This window comes from Perca fluviatilis, chromosome 18, assembly GCF_010015445.1.
Source record: "Perca fluviatilis chromosome 18, GENO_Pfluv_1.0, whole genome shotgun sequence".
Taxonomy (NCBI): Eukaryota; Metazoa; Chordata; class Actinopteri; order Perciformes; family Percidae; genus Perca; species Perca fluviatilis.
The window spans coordinates 31,288,867-31,312,119 of NC_053129.1; the positions used below are offsets into that span (position 1 = coordinate 31,288,867).

The 23,253-nt window shown below is 43.6% G+C and overlaps 1 protein-coding gene across 3 annotated transcripts in view; it reads left to right on the forward strand.

Annotated features, from left to right (window-relative positions):
• The window catches only part of hivep2a (HIVEP zinc finger 2a), a 140,330-nt gene extending 119,800 nt beyond the window's left edge, over positions 1–20,530 (forward strand). For 2 of the 3 annotated variants that reach the window (XM_039781206.1, XM_039781205.1), the window contains 9 exons: positions 199–292; positions 870–2,634; positions 3,161–3,318; positions 7,942–8,117; positions 8,807–8,908; positions 12,499–13,324; positions 14,433–14,532; positions 16,575–16,670; positions 17,258–17,929. In XM_039781206.1, the coding sequence (XP_039637140.1) occupies positions 199–292; positions 870–2,634; positions 3,161–3,318; positions 7,942–8,117; positions 8,807–8,908; positions 12,499–13,324; positions 14,433–14,532; positions 16,575–16,670; positions 17,258–17,929 (3,989 nt within the window). Of the gene's footprint in view, positions 1–198; positions 293–869; positions 2,635–3,160; positions 3,319–7,941; positions 8,118–8,806; positions 8,909–12,498; positions 13,325–14,432; positions 14,533–16,574; positions 16,671–17,257 lie in introns of all 3 variants that reach the window. The other variant, XM_039781208.1, reaches the window with a different exon arrangement.
• The last annotated feature ends 2,723 nt before the right edge of the window (positions 20,531–23,253 follow it).

Below are 23,253 nucleotides of genomic sequence, written 5' to 3' on the forward strand. Positions count from 1 at the left end.
TATATAAGCATTTAATGAAACGCCAATGGACATATTGAACGGGGAAAGTCACTTCCAGAAACCATAGCCGTTAAAAAAAGTGTTTGGACCATATTCTAGCCATTTCATTATGGGACTATAATATGGGATTTCTTTTGAAGGGAAGAATTTCAGTTCAAAATGCATTACATACAGTATATTCATATTTTGTATGCACAGGTGTAGGATCTCACCAACACCAACAGCACCACCAGCATCTCCTCCAGCACAGTATCAGTGAGGACAGCCTGCAGGAAGAACCTCTCCACGTCAGGTAAGACAGTCGATGCAACCCTAAAATTGCTAATAGACCTTATTTAGCTGTGATGGAATGGACAAAATGCTAATTTATTGATATCTTTATTCATTACTGCTAGTACTCCTAAAACAATTGCTATAGAGACAGAGCAAACTTGGAAAGCCACAAGAGGGGAAAACAGCTCTCCGCTGTATTGCGTGAAGGTGCCTCATCGTCAATTCTGTCTGCTAGCAAACAACAGAAAAATGCCTAAAAGCTGCTATGGGGTGGGATGCTCTTCCAACAATGTAAATAGCCAATACCATATGTTTGTATAAGCTGTCAAACTGAAAAACTGAGCTTTTATGAAGACAAAAGTGGATACAGACATTTAGGCTTTTAGGCATTTTTCTGTTGTTTGCTCGTAGACGTAATTGACGAGGAGACATCTTCACGTAATACAAAGTCAACAGAGAGCTGTTTTTCCCTCCAGTGGAAGCAGGACTTAAATGCGCTCTGTCTCCATCACCTATGCTGCTTCTCCAGCTGGTTCTACTATTATAATACTTAATTTGAAGACAAATAAGAGTATTTAATCTTTTCTCCATAATAGGTCCAATCAGCATCGCCTGCAGGCCCAGGGCTCGTCATCGGAGGGAGAATATCCAGGTCACGAGGTCATGAACAAGGAAGTAATCCAGCAGTACCCGAGTGGTCCCCCTTTCCTTTCCTACCAGCAACCAGGTCTGTTCTGGAGTCAGGAGGCCAGTCAGGCATCCAGACAGCAGCTGACCCTCCAGGCCCAGCAGCAACTCCAAAAACTCCACATCCGATCACCAGGCTCCCTGTCTGGACACCCACTCCACAAACAACCACCGCTCCACTCCCTGCATCAAATCCACGATCAGCAGCCACATGATGGGGGATCAGAAAACCCTGGCTCTCAAGTGTACCCTGCGTCTTTCTCATCTCGCACCTCTCCAATGTCCCAGCAACAACAGCAAAACTTTGCTTCTCTCTCCTCCAAGCACTCCCTGCTCACTTCCACCACCGCCTCCATGCTTCTGCAGCAGGTCCAACCTGTCTTTGCCACCCAGAACCTGGGCTCCCAGTCCTCTCTGTCTGGTATGACGGTTCCTGTGCGGCTCCAAACCCATGTGCCATCCTATGGTAGTGTTATGTACACCAGTGTTAGCCAGCTGATAGCCACACATTCAGCCAGGCCGGGCATTGCTGACAGCAGCAACATGTCGTCTCCAGTGTGCGCTGTGAGTGCCAGCAAACCACCTGGAGGAATTGGAGGAGGCATTAACGGGACAGGCTTCAACCTATCCCACTTCCTCGGACAGATGGATGGCACGACGCTGCGCTACTCAGCCTGGAAGGTTCCCGATTCACTACCAGAGCAATTCCTGAATACAGGGATCCCACTGTCACTAACGTCAGGCACCATATCCACAACAGATGCCTCGGGATCGGGCGTCGGAGGCAGCAAGCGCATGCTTTCCCCCACCAGCTCTCTGGAGCTCTTCATCGAGACTAAGCAGCAGAAAAGAGTGAAGGAAGAGCGGATGTATGGACAGATTGTTAAGGAGATGAGTGCAGTGGAGCTGAGTGGCACTGAAAGCTGTAGCAAACCTGAAAAGGGGCAGGGCAGAGGTCAGCGAGCTTGCCTGAAGAGCGAAGGCTCCATGGATGATTCTGAAAGGATGTCCTCTTCTCCTCCACTGAGTGACTTCCCAGTTGCCACCAAGATAGCCATTCCTGTCCGTTCCTCTGCCCCTCACCTCCCTGACGTTCCCCGGGCCGAGAGCTTCACTCCTCCTCTCCAGATTGTCACCGACCGTTCCCCAGTTTCAGGTGGTCGGGACTCCCCAGAGGAGCTCGATGTGGACGATTCAGTCCCAGAGCCCAGCTCCAGCCCCCAGTCCATGGTGTCCTCCAACGACGCAGACGACACTGACAACGCAAATCAGCCCACACCCAATACAATTCCTGTCAGCATGCGGGTTCAGCTAGCTGCCAAACAAAGCGCAGGATTACCCGAAGCAGTGGGCCAGACTTTGCTACTCACGGATGTGGCTGAGCAGTTTTTCCAGTTCCCAAGTCTGCGCACTATGAGCCGAGTCAGCTGGTGTTTCCTGAACTACACCAAACCCAACAGCACCCAAACTGCCTCGCATAGCTCCGTCTACAACTCGTGGGGTGTAAGCTCATACAACCCCAATCCTCTGAACCTTAGCACCAAGGCTGCGCTGGCCCTGCTGAGGTCCAAACAGAGGACAAACACCGATTCCATGTACTCAACTGCAGCCATGTCGCCACCCAGCTCTGGAAAGCTGGTGTCATCTGTGGCCTGGAAGCTGAGGTTTGATCAGGTATGCCCGGTAATAGTCTCGCAATGCCATGCTGGCTACACCACACATACATTCCTGGATAGGAGAAAAAAACATTCTGGGTCGTTTTCATTCCTTTAAACCAATCACAATGGTCTTGGGCAGCGCTAAGCTCCGGACGCAGCGGCAGTGGCTCTGCCAAATAGTCTTGGAAAGGAACTTGTTTTGGTGGAACATTTGCATCCCGCAAAAGAAAACGCCACATACAATATTAAATGCAGTTATTGTTCACACAATACAGTAACGTGAGCTATTTAAATTAGCTGATACATGGTAAACCAAGCCTGACATGTCAGGCTTTGTCCTGGAAATGTGCTTCCGTTGATCCAGACTAGCCCTGTAATGTAATGTAAAATATAGAAGTTTAAAACAGTGTTAACATACAAACATATGCAGAAAATAACATTTATGTGTGCATGCATTGAAGCAAACACACGCACGGGAAAGTGTGAAAGGTTAATTCATGCTACTCCTCTCCCCTCTTTTCTTCTTCTCGTCTCATCTCTAGTTAAAACCAGAGCTGATGCCAGTTGATGTCGGTAATTATGGGAGGAAGATGAAGGGAGTTGTGTCATGGGACCGTTCGAAGGAGGAGCAGGTAGAGAAGGAGGTCTCGGTCAAACAGACCGCCACTGAACCGACCCGCATCAAGATCTTCGAAGGCGGGTACGTCCTGCAAATACACACACCAGTCCAATCCCTTTCACTATTCTAGTGACCGAGATGAACAGCACACATATTTTCTAGGAGTTTTTGTTGCATTTTTGCCTACATAAAATCTGGATGATACATAGGACATTTGCCTTTTTAGACATTTAAACTGTTTGCCCTTGCCCTGTACAGTACATATCACATCACACAAATGATTCTGGAGTTTGTTTCATCCTCCCTTGGAGCAGAGAGTAGATTGAAAGTCTATTACTGAAAATCTGCATTTATTTTTCTGTGACTGGGAATATTTCTTAAAACTCTCTGCTAAATAATTCAAATCCTAATGAGACTTGAAAGTCAGTAATTAAAGAAAAAAGTTATAAAGACAGCCTAGATTCTTCTATGTAGAAGAACATATAAATTAATCTTCTATAAATAGGTTTATCTTTGGTATGATTATATCAATGTTTTCCCAGACACAATTGCTACAATTTCATTTCAATTTCTTGTTTGGTTTCTTTGTAAATATCTCAAAAGAAGTTTGAGTCACATCTGGTGCGCAGATATCACTTTTTTTTAAGGAATAATTGGTTTGATTTTGACAGTGATTTGGCTCTGGGATTTCTAAAACTACCAGCAGAAACTGAGAAGGCCAGAGACCCCGAATCCAAACCATTATGATTCTTTTTAGAGTCAAGAATCAATCAATCAACCTACCGATCAAAGCAACGTCGGAGTGTGATAGCAAGCTCAGTATTTCAATATGTTGTTGCTCTCTTTTATTTGCAGTATCATCGATTATATGAACATTTTTATCCAGAACGTTTCACAACATGGGTACAAAGTGCTTTAATTGCGATTCTCTCTCTACTCTAAAATAAATTTAAAAAAAAGACAACATTAAAATGTAATAAGAAGAGGAATGCATCAATAAGTAAAAAAAAAAAAAATAACCAATAACAAAAAAAAGACTGGTGCCTCTGACTCCCAAAATACGGAGCTGTCTGATTACTTGTTTTATCCATACAGCTCAATATTCAACAAAACTGAGCACAGATGACTTTTGTATGAACTTTAAGGACATCTGTTTCAGCATAATTAATCGGAAAATCTTCTTAGGTAAAATAGAAATAGACTTATCCTTTTACAACCTATTCTTTGGGCTTAATTTGTGCCTGTGTGAGTCAGGCCAACAGCCCGAGCCTGGTAAACCCATCACAGGCCAACGACTTGAGCTGCATCGCTGTAATTGGACGTCGGCTTTCATTATTCTTGCTCTCACTTTTATAGACTATAGAGAGCTGTCCCTCATTAGTTGTATTTTAAAGGCTTTTTCACACTGTTTTTTTTTCTAACAACAGCAACTTAAGAGAAGTTTTATTAGATTTCTTTTATGTGCATGTTACTGTGTTGTGTTTTACAACAATGTGTCTCACCCATAACAACATAGTTTTAGTTATTCAGAAGTTCGGAGCATGACTGAAGTCTCATTCCATAACTAAATGATGTGGCCGCCTGCCGATAATAAAGCATTTCAACTTTGAGGACAAGAAGTGTGTTTACTAATGCCCAACTTAAAATAAGATATGAAATATGAGTTTGTTTCTGCATTAGGTTAGAGAGTGTACAACTAGTTTTGCAGCCAGCTTCCTAAACATACAGCAAACCTGAAGAAAAACCCTGTTATCTCGTGCAAAAGGGTTAGGGTTAGGCTAACCCTAGTCCCAGGTAGGGCCTTTTGGTTCCAACCTAAGAACCAAAAGCTGGCGTTGAATGTTTGCTCAGCTCTGTACTCATCTTTTCTTTTTCTTTGATGAGATATTTTCAGATTTAAATCATAATTTTGCCAGTCTTTAAAGGGATTTGTTGAAATACTCATGTGTCCTCAGAGCACAAGTATGGAAAAAGAAATTTCAAAACCATGCTTAGCCCTACTTTTAGAGCTCTGTTGTGCGGTGAGATCGTTTCTTTTCATTTGACAATGGAGGCAATAAAAGGTTTTGTTTGACCGCAATGAAGCCAAGAAGATCCTTTATTATTATTTATCATGTTACTAAAGTCCCATAAATCTTAGTTCCCCGTATAGAAAGCACAGGAATGTGTCCTAAAACGTACCTTAAATGGTCAAATAAAGGCCGTGTGAGGGAGTTAGAGCTCTGTATTTTGAGACATTCCTACAGTATCATAATGTTTTATACTCTTACAGTAGAGCCAGTGAGACCACGGTTACTAAATGGAACAGACGGTGCAGACACACACACACACACACACACACATGCAGGGAGTTATTAAATGCAGCAGACAGTGAAGTAATTCCCGTTTGTCCCCAAAGGACACTTTAGAAGCAATAAGTGGATGAAAGCATACAAACAGGGCAAAAGGGCAAAGACATACACACACACGCACTTACATAAACAGCATGAATACAAGTAATAAGCAATCAGACACAGAAACACACACGGGGTCGAAGTCTTTCTGGATGAAAGAAATCCCCAAAGGGGGCGAGTTTTGACAGAGAAAACAAACCCATTGCTTCTGCGAAAAGTTTCAGTCGTTTTGAAAGAGAATCTGCTTCATGATCTCGCCGTGTGCTGTGAATAAAATAAGATAAAACAAAAACAATCATCATAATTCATTTTCATAACTGGCCGCAGCTGTGTAAACGTCTCGACTCAGACAAGCGTTCAGAGGTATTTCCCACTTCCGCGGCGCAGTTGAAAGACACGTTTGCTCTCGCCGATGCAGGCGGGTTGTTTGATGTTCCTGATATTTGACCGCCTTTTAACACGCGAGGCCCTGAACTACCCATTACCTAGTGCAGACAGGACAGGAAACGGCACAGTCCAACCAGCCGTTTTTTTTTTTTTTCACCACAAAGAGGAGATTTCGCATTGAAAAAAAAAAGAGCCTGAATGTGATGCTTCTGCCGCAGAGCAAAGACAGACTACATTTACGAGCGTTTGACTGGTGGTCGGGGGTAATTTCTCTCCATGACAGACAGACTCGTGCACTGATCCTGCTGCCAAGTGTCCGCTGTTGCACTCGAAGCCTCTTTCGGAATAGAAAATCATGCCTGACAGTGATGTTTTTTTTTTTTTAAGTCTTTTGAAAGGATACGTTGGACTGGAGGGAGGACTGTGGTTATCTGTTTTTAGAATAAAGACAAAAAAAGGACACCATGAAGAGGACAAACACAAAACCCAGAGGTGGAATGGTTGCATCGTTTCCCATTTTAGCTTCTGATCCCCTTGAAACAAAGACATCTCAACTACAGTTGCGTATGTCTGCCGGTTATGTCCAGGTTAACCAAAAATTGATTTCCTCCCCCCTGTTTTGGTTTGAATAGTCCCAAAGTAATTTATCCAGTAACTCATGACAAGATTAAGAATAACCTATTATAATTTTGGGTAGCAAACATCTGAGTCTGATGATGCATCAGATTTCAGTTACCTATAAAAATATCATTAACTAAATCCGTAAAATAACAGAATAAGTTCTGGCAGCTCATTACCCGGACTCTGTCCCGTAATAAAAAAACGGAAATTATGTGTGTACCTCAGTTAAAGCTGTAGTGCGTAGAAAAGTAATGACGACAACGCTGTCGGCGCGTCCACATGATACAAGCCTTCCGTGATCACGCAGCACCCCCACCCTTCCTCCACACAGCTGCTAGTAGCCAAGGAGGACACGGAGGATTAAAATAACATGATGGACTCTTCAGAAGAGGTCGTTCTCTTCACTGGAGTTTCTGCGCGGGAAAGTCACCGGACGCCACGATCTTCTAAACATAGTCCTACTGAGAGATCCAGAGAGTTGTGTGGAGCTGAGAGTCTTAATTAGCTTTGTAGCAACTCATCTGGCAACGGCTTGAATGTAACGGACATTTATTAATATCAAAAAGTTACGCACTAAAGCTTTAAAATACAGAAAATAAAAAAAATAAATAAAAAAAAACGCAGGAAAAAAGCAACAGAAACATGGGGAAAAGCGTCAAAGATTGAAAGGTTGAAAAAAGTGTCGCAAAGAAGTCGTAAAAAAGTGACAAAAACGTCCAAAAAATGGTGAGAAAAGTGACAACGTGGACGCTCATGTCCCAAAACCATCCTCCGTGGTGGACAAAAGTTGTCGGAGCACAAACCATGTGCAATTTCAAATGTAAAAAACAAAAATACAACTGTGAGTCAAGTTCTATGGACAAAACTGTTAAAAAACACAGATATTTCTTAGAGTGCGTGTATCTATCAGCCAATAAGTTACAAGAAATGTCAGTATAGAAAAGCCAAATATATGTGTGCGGTTACTTCACCGACAACTTTATTTTTCAACTTCAGGTATTTTTATCAAACGTGGGGTATGTTATAGGTTTATTTAAAAAAAAACTGGCTGAGCCCCCCCTAAAGGTCTGATCCTAGAATCGCCCCTGGTTGGTTGAGAGTTCAGTCTTTTTTATATATAAATGAACAATATCTCTTAAACTTCAGTTGATCGTACCAATTTCTATTCATTTAGAATTAAAGCTCGGAATTCATGTTATTCTTTTTGCTTTTGATCACTAATCTTAAAGGAAACATATGGAATTCTTTTGTAAAACGTGTTATTTCTATTTTTTCAGTCTCTGTTACCTGCTCTTTCTTCCAGGTACAAATCCAATGAGGACTATGTTTACGTTCGCGGCCGCGGTCGGGGGAAATATATCTGCGAAGAGTGCGGCATCCGCTGTAAGAAACCCAGCATGCTGAAGAAACACATCCGAACGCACACCGACGTCCGGCCGTACGTCTGCAAGTTCTGCAACTTCGCTTTCAAGACGAAAGGTAGACGGCTTCTTCCTTTTACTTGTTGCTGCTCATTTAAGAATATAAATGTGGCGTAGACTTTCCGACTGCAGTCAACATTAACTATCAAAATCGTTGCCGATTAATTCAAAAGTTAGTTCAATAATTGATACATCTTTGCAGCTTCCTGCTTCTCCAAACTGGGGGCGCGCCGACCGCCATCTACTGTAGCTAACACAGTGATGGCGAAGTAGCTCCTACAAACGCACTTTAAAACATCCAAACTATCCCTTTAACTGAAGAATTAAACCACTAAGCGGTTAAATGTTAAATGAATAAAACATGCAGAGAGGCTGTGGTCCGACAGGAACCTCCTTCGCATCCGATGCTGACTCGCTGACATCCCATCCGTAATAGAAAGCTTTTATCTCCCCCGTTAGTTTCAGACCAAGTTGAGTCATTTTGTCATTAAGTTGCATTATGTATGAATTATATATAATTTGTAAACTGTAATATCGTGGTCTTCTTCCACCGCTTCTATTTCCATTTCACCCTCTTTCTTTGTCACAGCCAAACAAGCTCTGGTTTCCACTAAGACTAGTCAAAGGGTCATTAAATGGTGTGTGTGTGTGTGTGTGTGTGTGTGTGTGTGTGTGTGTGTGTGTGTGTGTGTGTGTGTGTGTGTGTGTGTGTGTGTGTGTGTGTGTGTGTGTGTGTGTGTTTTGTAGGAAACCTGACGAAGCACATGAAGTCTAAGGCTCATATGAAAAAGTGTCTGGAGTTGGGAGTCTCCATGTCTTCTGTTGAGGACAACGAGGCGGAGGAAGGAGGTAGGAAACACACACACACACACACACACACACAAGTGACTTTGGGGTACGTCCCAGGTCGTTAAATTGCACCCACGTTTCCTTCACTTGCTATATTTGCTTTTTTCCCGGCGCTGTGTCCGCCATTTTCATAGCTTCCTCTTGGATGCATGCTTACGATCTGGCACCTGGTCGCTACCTTTTTATACAGGCTGACGCCCCAAAAAAAATGTCCCGCACACAGCAAAATAAAAACAAAATCCAGGCAGAGGGCAGAGTCTCTGCAGGTACAGACACCAGCGCGTACTTCTAGTGGGTCAAGTGACGATTGAGAAGGATTATACGTTGGCTACGTCTCAGGTCGTTAAATTGCATCCACGTTTCCTTCCTTCTGCTTCCCTCAAGCGAGGAGAGAGGAAACGAGGCACGAGACGTCCTTTCCTCCGAAGCATCACGTGGATTTGTTGTGTGTCTGGGCGGAGTTAGCAACGGCTTTCAGCCACACAGCTTCCAGGTAGAGGCTGCTCTCGTGTATCTTCGCTCATAGGCCTTCGGAAATCCGTATGACCATCACAGCAGGGCGTCGCGGGATGTAACGTGGCACCACCACCTTACCTTACACACATCCTCGATCCCCGCTCCTCCATCCTCGGGGCAGGAATAAGAGCTTTGAGACGGCCTTCACGAAGGAGGGCCAGAACAACTTCCGGTTCAAGCGAGGAACGAGGAGCTATCAAATAAGAGACTTGGGAAGCAGCCTAAAACACAACCTTACACACACACACACACACACACACACACACACACACACACGCCCTCCAGGGACATCCTGCTGCTCGGCGCGGTTGTAAAGGGACAATTAGTGTAATGGAAAGCAGAGCACATCCTGACAGCCAGGACTCATGTCAAACAACCACAGTCCACACGTAAGCTGCTTAAAAAGAGAAAAAAAACTTCCTTCCACCCTTTGTTTGGAGTCTTTTATTAGATTATTATAATATCCCCATTAAACAATTTTAAAGCCACTATTTTACCTTCCGTCAGTTACTCAGAAATAGCAACAAATGTTTGCTGTTCATCTCCTCCGACTTGCTTCACAAGTTCAAGCCCATTAATCAGCTGATATGATATAAATATTTTGATATTTATTACTGTTAATATAAATACATGGGTAGAAATTGAGGTATGACAAGATCTTAAATATATATATTTTGTTACTATGTTACTCCCATCATTATAACATGATCTGCCGAGGTTTCTTCCTAAAAGGGAGTTTCTCCTCACCACTGTCGCAATAGCCACTGCTAATGCTTGCTCTTCTCTCATTTTCCTATTTCCATGTTGTGATTTGTAGAGTCACTGCGTGTACAAATAACAAGGTCACATGACACACAGCCATCTTCTTACCGTATACATACTGGGGACTATATTCTCAGAAAGGCGAAGCACTGCTACTTGGGCGGAGTGATTAGCGCAAACTCCAGGCAAACTCTCTGCTCCTCACCACGGGGCTTCTCAGGTGCTGCGAGCAAATCACTCCGCCCAAGTAGCAGAAGTAGCAGTGCTTCGCCTTCTGAGAATATAGTTCCCAGTATGTATACGGTTAGAAGATGGCTGTGTGTCATGTGACCTTGTTATTTGTACACTTTGTGACTATACAAATCACAACATGTAAACAGGAACATGTTGGCGTTATTTTGTCACTTATTGGGAGCAGTAGGCTAGATGGAGCCAGTTACCTCCAGGATCTGTGCTAAGCTAGGCTAGATGGAGCCGGTTACCTCCAGGATCTGTGCTAAGCTAGGCTAGATGGAGCCGGTTACCTCCAGGATCTGTGCTAAGCTAGGCTAGATGGAGCCGGTTACCTCCAGGATCTGTGCTAAGCTAGGCTAGATGGAGCCGGTTACCTCCAGGATCTGTGCTAAGCTAGGCTAGATGGAGCTGGTTACCTCCAGGATCTGTGCTAAGCTAGGCTAGATGGAGCCGGTTACCTCCAGGATCTGTGCTAAGCTAGGCTAGCGGAGGGTGCCTCTGACAGAGCTACGACACACACGGAGATGAGAAGGCTATCTATGGACTTATCTAACTTGTTTGACCCATCCACCCCCTCAAATGAAATTTGGCGCCCTTATATTTCGTCACCTTGCTTCCTTCTTTGCTGGCGCCATAATTACTACGTCCACTAGAGGGCGCCGCCACTGGAAACGTAAACATAGGTCTTAATTGCAGCTTGAACATCGTACCAAAGTCTGACTGGTAGCTGGAGGTAATTTTCCACCATGTAGACCACCAAATTAAATCTTACTTAAGTTGACCCAGAGTGAGCGATTGTTTGTGTGTGTTGGCTGCACGTTTAATTGGGGCCCACGAACCCACACATGCAGGGTTTTTGTAAAACAGAGAGTTTCAGAAAGTCGTCGAGACATAAACATTTGTGGTTTGTGAAAAAAAACCTGTTGTATATGAGAGACTAACTGGAAAAGTAGCCCAGTGTTAGTAGATCTGATTTCCACTGGCAGCGGTCGGCTAAATACAATTCATTAAATCCTACTTTTGCTTCTCTTCCAGGAGAAGCAAATCAGATTTATGGAGAAAAGTGTGGAGGAGAAAATATACATCATATCAACGTTTTTTAGATTTTTAGATTCCTCGAGGTGAAACCATCTGAACGTGGATCTTCATCAACTTTGACTCCGCAGTGCGAAGAGTTACAACAACGAACCAACTTTTTTATTGCCCAAATTCCCCTTTTTGTCAGTTGTCGGCCAATCAGCTACACTTTATAAGAAAGTCAGACCCACAGTGATGGTTGGTCACCTGCCAACAGTAACTTTGCAGCTACTGTACAGTAAGACTTTGCCAACATTTGGCTGCGGTCCATCCTGCAGAAAAACTCATATGACTTTGTTTTATTGTGTTTCATATTTTATTGGTTTGAGCTGCTGGGAATGTGGTTTAGTTTCAACTCGAAACTCTTTCTGTTACCACATATTAATAAAAACTCTCTCTCTCTCTCTCTCTCTCTCTCTCTCTCTCCACTTATCTGTCTCTTCTTTTGTTTGTTGTTCGCTTCCTTTTCCTTCTTCTTTTTCTTCCTCTTCCACTTCCTCTGCTTCCTCTTTTCCTCCCCTTTTACTTTTGTACCACCTTTTCACCCTCTGCTTGCCTTTCTTCTTGTTCTCTCGATACCTGTACCATCTTCTTTTTTTCCTCTTCTCCCTCTCCTTCCTCTACTTTCACATGTACCTCTTCATCTTCTTACCTTCTTCCCTCTTCTCTGCATCTTCTACTCCCTCTTTTTTCTCCTCTTCTTCCTGTCTCAATTCCTCTATTTCGTCTTTTTCCTCGTCTACTTCCTCATCTTCTTTATTATTTCCTCCTACCTCTTCCTTTCGTCTTCTCTCCCACTTCATCTATTTCCACTGTTTCCTCTTCTTATTCTCCCACTATTCCTTCTCTTCCTCGTCTTTTTTCCCTCCTACATCCTCTTTTTTACCTCCTATCCTTTTTTATGTGCTTCTCCTCTTTCTCTTCTGTTTCATTTTTTCACCTCCTACATCTACTTTCTCTTCTTCCTGTCCTCTTCTTTCCTCTTCCTCCTCCTTTCAAAGACGTCGGAGAGGAAGGCCAGAGGTCTGACAAGATGTCCCGCGGCGCCATGGCGGAGCACCAGTTCTCGGACGCCGACGACTCGGACGGCGGCGAGGACGACGGCGACGAGGTGGACGACGAGGACGACGACGAGGACGACTACGACGGCGACTCCACGCCGAAGACCCGCTCGCGCTCCACCAGCCCGCAGCCGTACAGCCTGCCCGCCGTGTCCATCACCGTGGCCGTGGCGTCCTCCCATCCCGCGCCGCACCTCGCTCACCCCTCGCCATCGGACCTCCTGGACAACGCCCACAAGCCCCCGCTGTTTGGCTACTTCACCACCGTGCCGAGCATCCAGATCACGCCGCAGGAGGAGTACCAGCGAGGCCTGGGCAGCCGGCTGCTGGCTCCGCCCCCCTCCTCCTCCTCCTCCATGGATGAAGACCTCCCAGACCTCTCCTCACCCTCCTCCCGCCTCTCCTCACCCGGGCCGGATCACTCCGGCTGCCCGTCCCCGATCTCCCCTTCCTCGTCTCCCTCAGCGCGTCGATACCTCTCCCCGCGCCGGGACCTCTCGCCCCGCGCCGGACACCTCTCCCCCCGGCGGGACATCTCTCCTCTGCGTCACATCTCCCCCAGGAGGGACCTGGGGGCAGGGGGCGCTTACAGGCGAGACCTCTCCCCCCGCAGGGGACACCTCTCGCTGCTCTCGCCCCTCTCTCGGCCCACGTCTCCGGCGGGAAGAGACTACAAGCGTGACATGTCGCCGCGCGGCCGCCACAGGGCCATGATCCGGCCTGTTTCTCCTCGCCGAGGGCTCCACCAACACCTCCACCACCAAAGGTGAGTCCAGGGGAAAGCTACCTGGCCGAGGTTTCATCGTGTCTGTCGCAAAATCCGGTCACACTTTACTTGCAGGTGTCTACATAAGAGCGGCGTGACACTGTCATGAACACACGACACAGTCACGACACATGAACCCTAACCCTAACCATAAGTTAATGACACTTACTAAAAGAAGCGTTATGTCATGAATGTTTATGACTCCTTTATAACGTTTAGGACACGTTCATGACCGTGTCGTGTCACTCTTATGTAGATACCTTCGAGTAAAGTGTAACCCCAAAATCCAAGTCTTTAGGGCCTTTTCACACCTGAAAAGTCCAAACCAAGGTTCATGTTTTTGTTACATTGTATACATTTGATCCAGTTAGTTTTTTTGGGGAGGTTTTACACCTGTAATTTTGGTTCATGGAAAGTCCGGACCAAATGAGGTAGGTGTGAAAGGCTCCTTAATTCGTTTTCACACCTATAGTTTGTTTGCTCTGGTCCGAATCACTTGATGAGTTTGTAAACTTTCCCCTTGGTTGGTTTCGTTTCACACCTGGAAAAATCCAAGCGTACCAAAATGCATCATTACAACCCACGCAAGAACGTTCACTTCGCTTATTGGTCAGATGTACAGTACAGGCCCAAAGTTTGGACACACCTTCTCATTCAAATGTGTTTCCTTTTTATTTTCATGACTATTTACATTGTAGATTCTCACTGAAGGCATCAAAACTATGAATGAACACATATGGAATTATGTACTTAACAAAAAAGTGTGAAATAACTGAAAACATGTCATATTTTAGATTCTTCAAAGTAGCCACCCTTTGCTTTTTTTGATAGCTCTGCAAACCCTTGGTGTATATAAATAATGAGAATAAATATGAGACAAAAATGAAATAATACTCTCTAAACTTGAATTGAAATCAAACACCGTTAAGCTTGCTTGGGTACTACAGGTAAAATGATATAACACAGAATAAAGAGCATATTTCAAAGCAAAGTCTGCAGCAATACATTAAAAAAACTAGATCAGCAATGCAGGAATTTTACTCGTAGAGGAATAGTTTAAGGATGTGTTATTAAGTTAAAGATTGAATGTGATATTTCTGCTTTCCAGCCAGCAGAGTGGATCGCGGGGTCTCAGGCCGGCTCACCAGGCCGGGGTGCTGGGTCCGGCAGAGCTGGGACGTCGCAGAACCAGCGCAGAGATGGAGATGGTAAGAGTCCATGAAACTCCCAAATTAGACGCTCTATAGTCGAGTCTGAAGAAGTTATGTTACTCTTTATTATACTCTGTTTTCTCTGTAACCTTTCTCTTTTTTTGGGTCATGTACTTTCATGTAAGGTGTTGTTATATACTGTGGATTTGAATATATTTAAAGCTACACCAGGCAACTCTGCACTTAGACTCACTCAAGTGGCAGCATGACATAGAATTGTACTTGCACTTTGCATTTTGGAAAGACTTTATTACCCTGTTCATCTTCATGTGTCACAGATAGGAGCAGCAGTTAATGTTTCTCTGAACAGAGAACTCACTTGCTGCTGTTTACATTTTACATTTTGCTTATGAATTTCAATTCGTCACTTGTTTTTATTAAGCCTGGCAGCAGAGTGTCGGAACAAGTCCTCCAAACTATCTGACGATATGAGTTCTGTATTCCCCCCATCTGACACGACCCACGGGAGTGATTTCAGTCCTCATATCTAAACCTGAGAATGCAATGGTTGCGGTTTTTTTAAACACATTGTGAAAGAGTCGCAGTTTGGTTAGGTTTAGGCACAAAACTACTTGGTTAAGTTTAGAAAAAGATCTTCGTTAGGGTTTAAAATCAGACGTCACTTCCGGTTACGCACGTGACGCTGAGCGTGATCCGTTCTGTAAAGTTAAAGAAACTCACTGTTAGGGTTAGGTACAAGAAAAGTTATCGCGATGGCTAGGGGTTAGGGTTAGGCGATTAGGTTAAGGGGGTTAGGGTTAGGATTAGGTTAAGGGGTTTAGGGTAAGGGGTTAGGGTAAGGGGTTAATGTAAGGGATTACTGGGTTAGGGTAAGGTGGTTAGGGTAAGGGGTTAATGTAAGGGATTACTGGGTTAGGGTAAGGTGGTTAGTGTAAGGGGTTAAGGTAAGGAATTAGGGGGTTAAGGTAAGGTGGTTAGGGGGTCAGGGTAAGGTGGTAAGGGGGTCAGGGTAAGGTGGTTAGGGGTCAGGTTAAAGGGTTGTTTTTTGGTTAGGTGGTTAGGGGGTTAGGGTAAGGTGTTTAGGGTAAGGGGTTAAGGTAAGGGATTAGGGGGTTAAGGTAAGGTGTTTAGGAGGTTAGGGTAAGAGGTTAGGGCTAACCCGCCACCCCACCCTGCGTCCTTGCACAAAACTTGACTCTCTTGTACCTAGTCATTTTACTTCCTACTTTGCTCCCATCATAATTAGTTGGGCCTCAAGATGTCTTATTTTTAGGATTATTAACGTAAAAATAAGTCGTAATTGCTGCTTGAACATGGCGTTTTTCGGGTGAGAACAGTCTCCTTTGTGAGCAGAAAGAAATGGACTTCTCACTGTTACCACTCCACTTTAAATACTTTTAACATGATATAGGTGCTTAACTGTGATTTACTAACCCTTCTGCTGTGGTCCGGTGTTAAACGTGAGGCCGAAATGTGGTAAGTAAGAGGACAGAAAGAAGAAGGAGCAGGGGAAGAAAAGCGTCTGGCAGACAGGGCAGAAACATTCAGAGAGGATGAGGGAATAAAGAGCGAGTCCGATAGACTGAGCGTGTTCGAGAGAGGGATGATTGAAGATAGGGCTGCTGGGTTTTGGTGGTAATGGGATCTTGGCCGGCATTAGTGTGGTTAATAACACGGCTGTTTTTCTTCTTAAGAGCCCTACTCCAAAACTCTGGCTTCTGCTGGCGGTCCCGCTCAAACAAAGCATGAAGCAGAGAACGAGACTGGCTCGGCTTTGATAACCGACCGCTCTCCGAATGATAGATTCATGTTTTCAGACACAAGACGTTTAGCCCGAGTCCTTCATGCTTCGCGTTTGTTTTTCTTACCAACACCTGCTGTCCAGAACGACCACATATTTCATCAGGGCTCATTAGTTTATTTAGTCACAAAATGTTGGTTTTTCATCGCGAAGCCTCAAATTTGTGTTTATTGTAACGAGCGCTGTCCAATGAGTGTGTTTGTTTTGTGGGGAAAAAAAAATATTAAATCAACTCACTACTTCATGATTACATCCATGTCTCCTCTCGTGTTTCCAGGAACACGGTCTGGGCTCGCCATCGCCAGGGCAACGGGAGTCCAGTCCACCTCACCAGGTTCTGTTCAGTCACCTTCCTCTCCACTCTCAACTCCAGGTATTTATTTTTATACCTCTTTTTTCTTTTATATCTTTTTTTATTTTTTGCATTTTGCTGGGTTTAAAGAGTGTATTTTATAGCATTAATTTACTCTAATTTTTTATAATAATTGTTTGTTTTATAATTTATTGATATAGATTTTTTTTGTTAAAATATATATATATATTTCATATTTTTGTAAATATCTTTTGATTTTTTTCCACTATTTGTATTTTTTATGACTTTATTTTTTATATTTTTATCATTTTTTTTTATTTTATGGTTTATGCTTTGTTTGTGGATTTCTTTTGTTGCTATTTTTTATATTAAAATGTTTTATTCTCAAAAGCACTTTGTAAACACTTTGTGTTGCAAAAAAAAAATACAATTCATCACTTAGAATTGTTTCACTATAAAACAAAGGCCCTTTTTCACAACAACATATCTCACATACCCTCTGCAGTCCTCCAAAGTACCCCTAGGGGTACCCCCCCTCCCCCATTTGAGGAACACTGCTCTAGTGGTTTGGGTCTTTTCATGGGATTTGTTAACAAGAAGTAGAAGAACGTAGGCGAGCTCTCTTAACGCGTGACTTCTGATTCCAGGTGCGTTCGCCGTTCCCGATGATCCCCATCGGAGGGATCCAGATGGTACACTCCGTCCCCGCGTCCGTCACCTCCGCTCTGGGCCAGCAGGGGCCACCGCAGGTCGCCTCCCGCCTGCTGCTGCCGCAGAGCGCCTCGGAGGGCTCCGCCGCCAGCGAGAGGGGGGCCCAGAGAGGGGGAGGCGAGCAGCCGAGGGGGTCGCCTTCGCAGGAGAGGGAGGGAGGAGGAGCGAGGAAGGAGCAGGAGGAGAGCATCCAGACCTGCACCAACGCCATCGCCTCGCTGTGCATCGACTCCAGGGAGCTCGCCGAGAGAGGCGCCGGAGGGGCTAAAGACGGAGGCAGACCCTCCTCCTCGTCTCCTTCTGCGCCGTCCCACGACTCCCAACAACAGCGGCGCTCGCCATCCGTCTCCATGTCGCCGCCGTCTCCTCCGCAGGGTCCCGGGATTCAGCACTTTAGCGGCGGCCTGGAGCTCAGGCCTCCCCAGCCATCGTCAATCCCTGCCGCCTCCCCTCACTCCTCCTCCTCCTCCCACTCCTCCTCCTCCTCCTCTCCTCACCCCCCCAGCCCCGGCGCCGAAACCCTCCAGCCTCCCGCGGCGTCCACGTCTCTCAAGCCGGAGAGAGACAGGGAGGCCGGAAGCACAAAAAGAAGCAAAGAGGTGTCGTAGGGCTGCAGAGGAAGGACAGGAGGAGGAGGAGAGACAATGGATTTTTTTTTTTTTGGGATAATAGGAAGGGATGAAGTGCAACAGAGAGAGGAAAAAAAACTACTTTTGCACACTTTACACACATATTCATACACACAGTACATACACTCTCTCTCTCACACACACACACACACACACACACACAATGCATACAATGAAAAAAAGACAAATGGACTTCTGCAGTTTAAATGTTTGTGTGCAGCATGCCTGTTCTAACCGGGGCCTGCTCTCACAAGACCTTCTTATTTAAAGACTTTAAAGAGGACCTGCATACGGTTACACATGTACGGTAACTCCCACCAACACGAGCCCGACCAAAATCTGCTAAAAAAAAAAAACGGAAAGAAAGGACTCGTACGGTACGTTAAAAAAGAAAAAAATCACAAAAAAAGAATCAGACAGCTACGTGTGTGCCTTTTCTTTCATCTTTTCTTTTGTTACTTTTGTTGCTTATATTCTTATAAGCACTCAAAGCAGGAAGGTAAATGTAAATACAATACTATCACGTTTTTGCGTATCAGCTTTGTAATAAATGCAACCCCCCCCCCCATCCCCCTTTTCCTTCTCCTTCCTTTCTCCGTCCCCTCTTTTTCCTGTGTTTCTTTCTCTTTCTCTCTCTTTTTTTTTTGTTTTTGGACACCTTAAAGTCTCGACAAGCGATGTGAAGTTATGGATATTACTATTACGTACGGTTGCACTAAAACATATTTTTATATGAGTGAAATTTTAAAAAAATTGCTTCTTTTTTTTGTGTACAGCAGCAATTCTATAATACTATTTATTATTGTTACCATGTTTCATAAAATGTACATTTTTTTTTTCCTAAATGTCGTGGATGCCTTTTTCTATGTGAAGCATGGGTTTTTTTGCTATCGCTTACATTAGGGCGAGGATATGTATACACTGTAATATGGCTTTATATGTTAGACCTATTTATATACGTCTAAGTGGAGGTATATAAAGATAGAAGTAAGATTTACCAGAATATTTACCCAGCATATGAATACATACAGTATATAGAATCTATCAACCTGCCTATCCATCTATCTATCTATCTATCTATCTATCTATATCTATCTCTCTATCTGCACTTAACATGTAAAATGACATTCACATTGAGGTTATTGTCGTTTGCTTGTACATTTTCTCTGCTGCTCTTCACCTGTCCCTGCTTGTGATTTCTCTCGTTTTTTAGTTTTTTTTTACTTGCTTATGTGGTATTATTTTAGATTTTTACGCTGCACAGACTTGCTCTCAGCATTAAGTGAATGAACATGCCTTCTTGCACCGTGGCATTCTGCTCAAATTGTTGGTTTTTACCCGACCGCACCGGCCCTTTCTCCACACACACACACACACACACACACACACACACACACACACACACACACACCCCACTCCTCCCCAACACCAATATATCAATGTTTAAATTAAAGGAAGCTCCGCATTCTGATAAAAAAAAACTACTTTTGAGCTTGAATGAATACAGTTTTATTCGTCGTTTATATATCTGAACGGGGAAAACATTCCAGTCCATGTAAATATTCAGTCACACCCCCCCTAAACACACACATACACGTACATATATATTTTTTTCGTTTTGTTGCATTGACGCACATTGTGGCCATGGCAATCAACCCACCGAAACTCTTATTTAATGGATTTATTCCTGGGGACACGTATACAAACACATACACCAAACTCTCGGACAAATGCACCTTATATTTCGTAGGATCTCTGCTATGAAACGTCCCAGCACTCTGATCCGTCTTTTTTTGTTTTTTAGCAGCAAACTTTGATTGAAATTGAAAGTGTTTAGGAGGAAAGCTGCTCTGCACTCTGAAACCCCCAAAACTGTCTGACAAAAATAGTCCTAATGATACATTTAACAGATGCGACATTGAGGCTTTCTGCACTGCTTTTTGATCTCCTCTCCTCCACATCCCTTTTTTTCGTAGCTAAGCAATATTTAGCCAAAACTCTGCTCAGCAGCAGGGAGTGTGTTTGTTGCAAGGCAACAATAAGCGTTCTTAAAAAAAAATAAAAACCTAAAATCAGGAGACGGAGGGAGCACTTGGAGGTTGTGTGTGTGTGTGTGTGTGTGTGTGTGTGTGTGTGTGTGTGTGTGTGTGTGTGTGTGTGATTTCAGTGGCGCAACTCTTTTCTCTTTTGACAGTTTTGGGTGGAGTCGGGCAGGCTGCAATGTGAGTGTGTATCTCTGTACTCTGTATCGGTGTGTATTCCACCAGTATATCCTCTTCTTACGACTTTTTTCTATTTCGATCCTCCTTCTGTTATGTACACTTATGATGACAAAGATGTCTTTAAAAAAAAAAAAAAATCTCTTTCTCTCTTTCAAAGATATCAAAGCACAAGTCATTGTATAGAAATGACAACAATACAAAAAAAAAAAGGTAAACGTGCATTTTAAAAGGGTAACTTTTGTGATGGTGTTCTGTGGAATTAATACATATATCATGTATGACCCCAGTTGCAAAGAGGAATCGCAGTAGAAGTGGAAAAATGGATTGTTGTTTTCAAATAAATATGAATAGAATCATGTGTTTGCCTGGGCCTCGACTGCTTGTTACTGTGTTTTTATTGATGATGGTGTCACTGCCTGATGTGAGTCCAGTGCAGATGTAAGTAAGTAAGTAAGTAAGTAAGTAAAATGTATTTATACAGTGCTTTTCACAGAAAAGGTCACAAAGTGCTTTACAATTTGCATATACAATAAAAACATGGTAAAAATAGTCAATAAAATACAAATACAACAGATACAATTAGCAATAAATAAGAGACATAGGCTACCCAAAAGCTAGCCTGAACAAGTGAGCCTTCACTCAAATAAATGATGTGATGTTGCGCGTGCATCACTTTGCGACAAGTAGCCTCCAAGAACCCGCTAACGAGAGACTTCTGTAACGTCACTGCGATAAAAATGGGCCTACGTAACGAAGTTGGTTCACTGCTGGCTACGAGTTAGCCATCAAACACAACGGAGGCTGTCACTCGAATGGCGTTTTGGGCTAACCGTTAGCAATCAAACAATCATAGATAGCCACGACGTTTTTGAAACGATTTCCATTTTCTGTTATTGTTTGTAATGAGAAAAGTTTATTTGATGGATTTCACAAATTTCAGTATGACTGCGTTATGCCGTAAACCACACGTGTCAAACTCAAGGCCCACGGGCCAAATCCGGCCCCTCGCAGATTTTGATCCGGCCCGCATATCAATTTAGGTTCACAATAAATTTCGGCCCACCTAGTTTTTGTTACTTTTGCCGATTCTTTTGGCATTTTTTAAGTTGTTTTTGTTGCTTTTTTCGGCCGTTTTTCTATGATGGCTGAGGAACTTTTTTTTTTTGCTGACTTTTTTAGTGCTTTATGTCGACCAAACTGTGAGGGAGAAGACTTTGTAAGACATGCAATAATACAGTCAAAGATATTTGACTTTTTCAAAATGAAAGCATGTCAATAAACTCGAAATGTCTGGCCCTTGATGTGATTCTTATTTTTCGAATGTGGCCCTCAGTGAAACTGAGTTTGACGTTACTGCCGTCAACCGTTTAAATCTGAGCAGGCGCAACTCCCATCTGCACTCGACTCCCATCGGGTAGTGACGGCCGGTTTATGTCAACAAGTCCTCCAAACAATACGACCATGTTGGTTGTTTATTTCTACCCTCTAATTCCATCCACAGGGGCTCATAAAGCTCATTAAACACGTCTTTATCATTGTGAAACGGTCGCAGTTTGGTTATATTTAGGCACAAAAACTGCTTAGTTAAGTTTAGACAGAGATGGTGGTTTGGGGTAAAGTTCTTACTTCAGGCGCCGGGGTTGTTTTTTTACTCCCAATTTTGTAACCCCACTTACTAATTTGCATGAATAAAGGTGTTTCTGTATTTTATAATATAAAACATGATTGGCTTAATGTAATCAACTGGAGAAGTGATATCTGTTGGTTAAAATATTTCCCTATTCACCTTTAGTGTCTGCACTTAATATGGGCCGCAATGGGAAATTGTGGCATCACCGATTTCAGTATTTTTCAATACTTTCCACCACTTGGATCTCTTAGGACTTTTCATATGTTATAGGTGAGACTTTTATGAGACTAGATCAGTTGAAAGAGTTTCTGGTGTATTTTTTTTGTGTGGGGTCATGTTGCATAATGCCTGTACTAGACTACCTCTTGTACGGACCTGTAAAAAAGACGAAAGAGAACAAAAGACCAAAAAAATGATGGTGTCAGTATCAGGCGATATGGTAGGGATCCATCCATTCATCCGGTATGTCTTGGCATCCCTTATCTACAGTAACAGCGGCGGTAACGACATAGAATAAATCCTGGTAGTAGCTGCAGTGACAGTGGTGTCAGAAGAAGCAGGAGCACTAATTCAACCCCACCCCACCCCCCACCCCCCCCATCATGAACAATCTGTATGAAAATACTCTTTGAACAAGGTCAGCTAATAAGTCTTCACCACACATGACTTCGTCTGTATTCATTCCTTTATTCTGCCTTCATCCTCTTTCTGTCTTTCTCTTATTTCTAATTTTAATGTAGTCCCTGTCATTAGCCATGTCCCACATATGTCTACCTGTCTACTTTCTTAGTGGTGTTTTTCTTTTGCTTTTTTTTTTTCTTCTTGACACAACTGGGTCGGTGTCAACTTACATTCATTCTGTCAGTCTGTCCACGTGTCGGTGAGTCCTGTGGCCTTTGATAGAAGATGATCAAGCGAGTTATTTTGGTCCTGATTAGCGTTGGGAGGAATGACTTTCATCACTGGTTTGCAGAGTGTGAGTGTAGTTTTCATGGTTCAGTGCTGCGAGCATATGGAAATCTCCCCTGAGACTCGTATGTGTTGCTGTGTTTCGTTGCATGTGTGTGTGTGTGTGTGTGTGTGTGTGTGTGTGTGTGTCTTTGTGTCTGTACTACTAGGTGTGTCTGCATGTTGTTTGCATATGCATAACATTCTTAAAGTATGCAGACAGATTGTACCTGACAAAATATGGCACAAAGAAGTTCCTACAAATCAATCTGCAGTTAACCATTTTTTATGTTTAAGCTTCAGGAGATTAACACCTTTACAAGCTGTCATGCAGGTTTCCTTAAAACCTCATCGCTCTTTGTTAATATCCCAAAAAACTCATAACTCATCCCTTTTTGCACACGGGCATTGTTTGGTTAGCAGTGGTAATTAAAGTGGGCCGTTGAGCTCTCCAACACTGTAGAGGGCGCTGTGGACGCACCTCCAGCGATGCACAGGAAGGC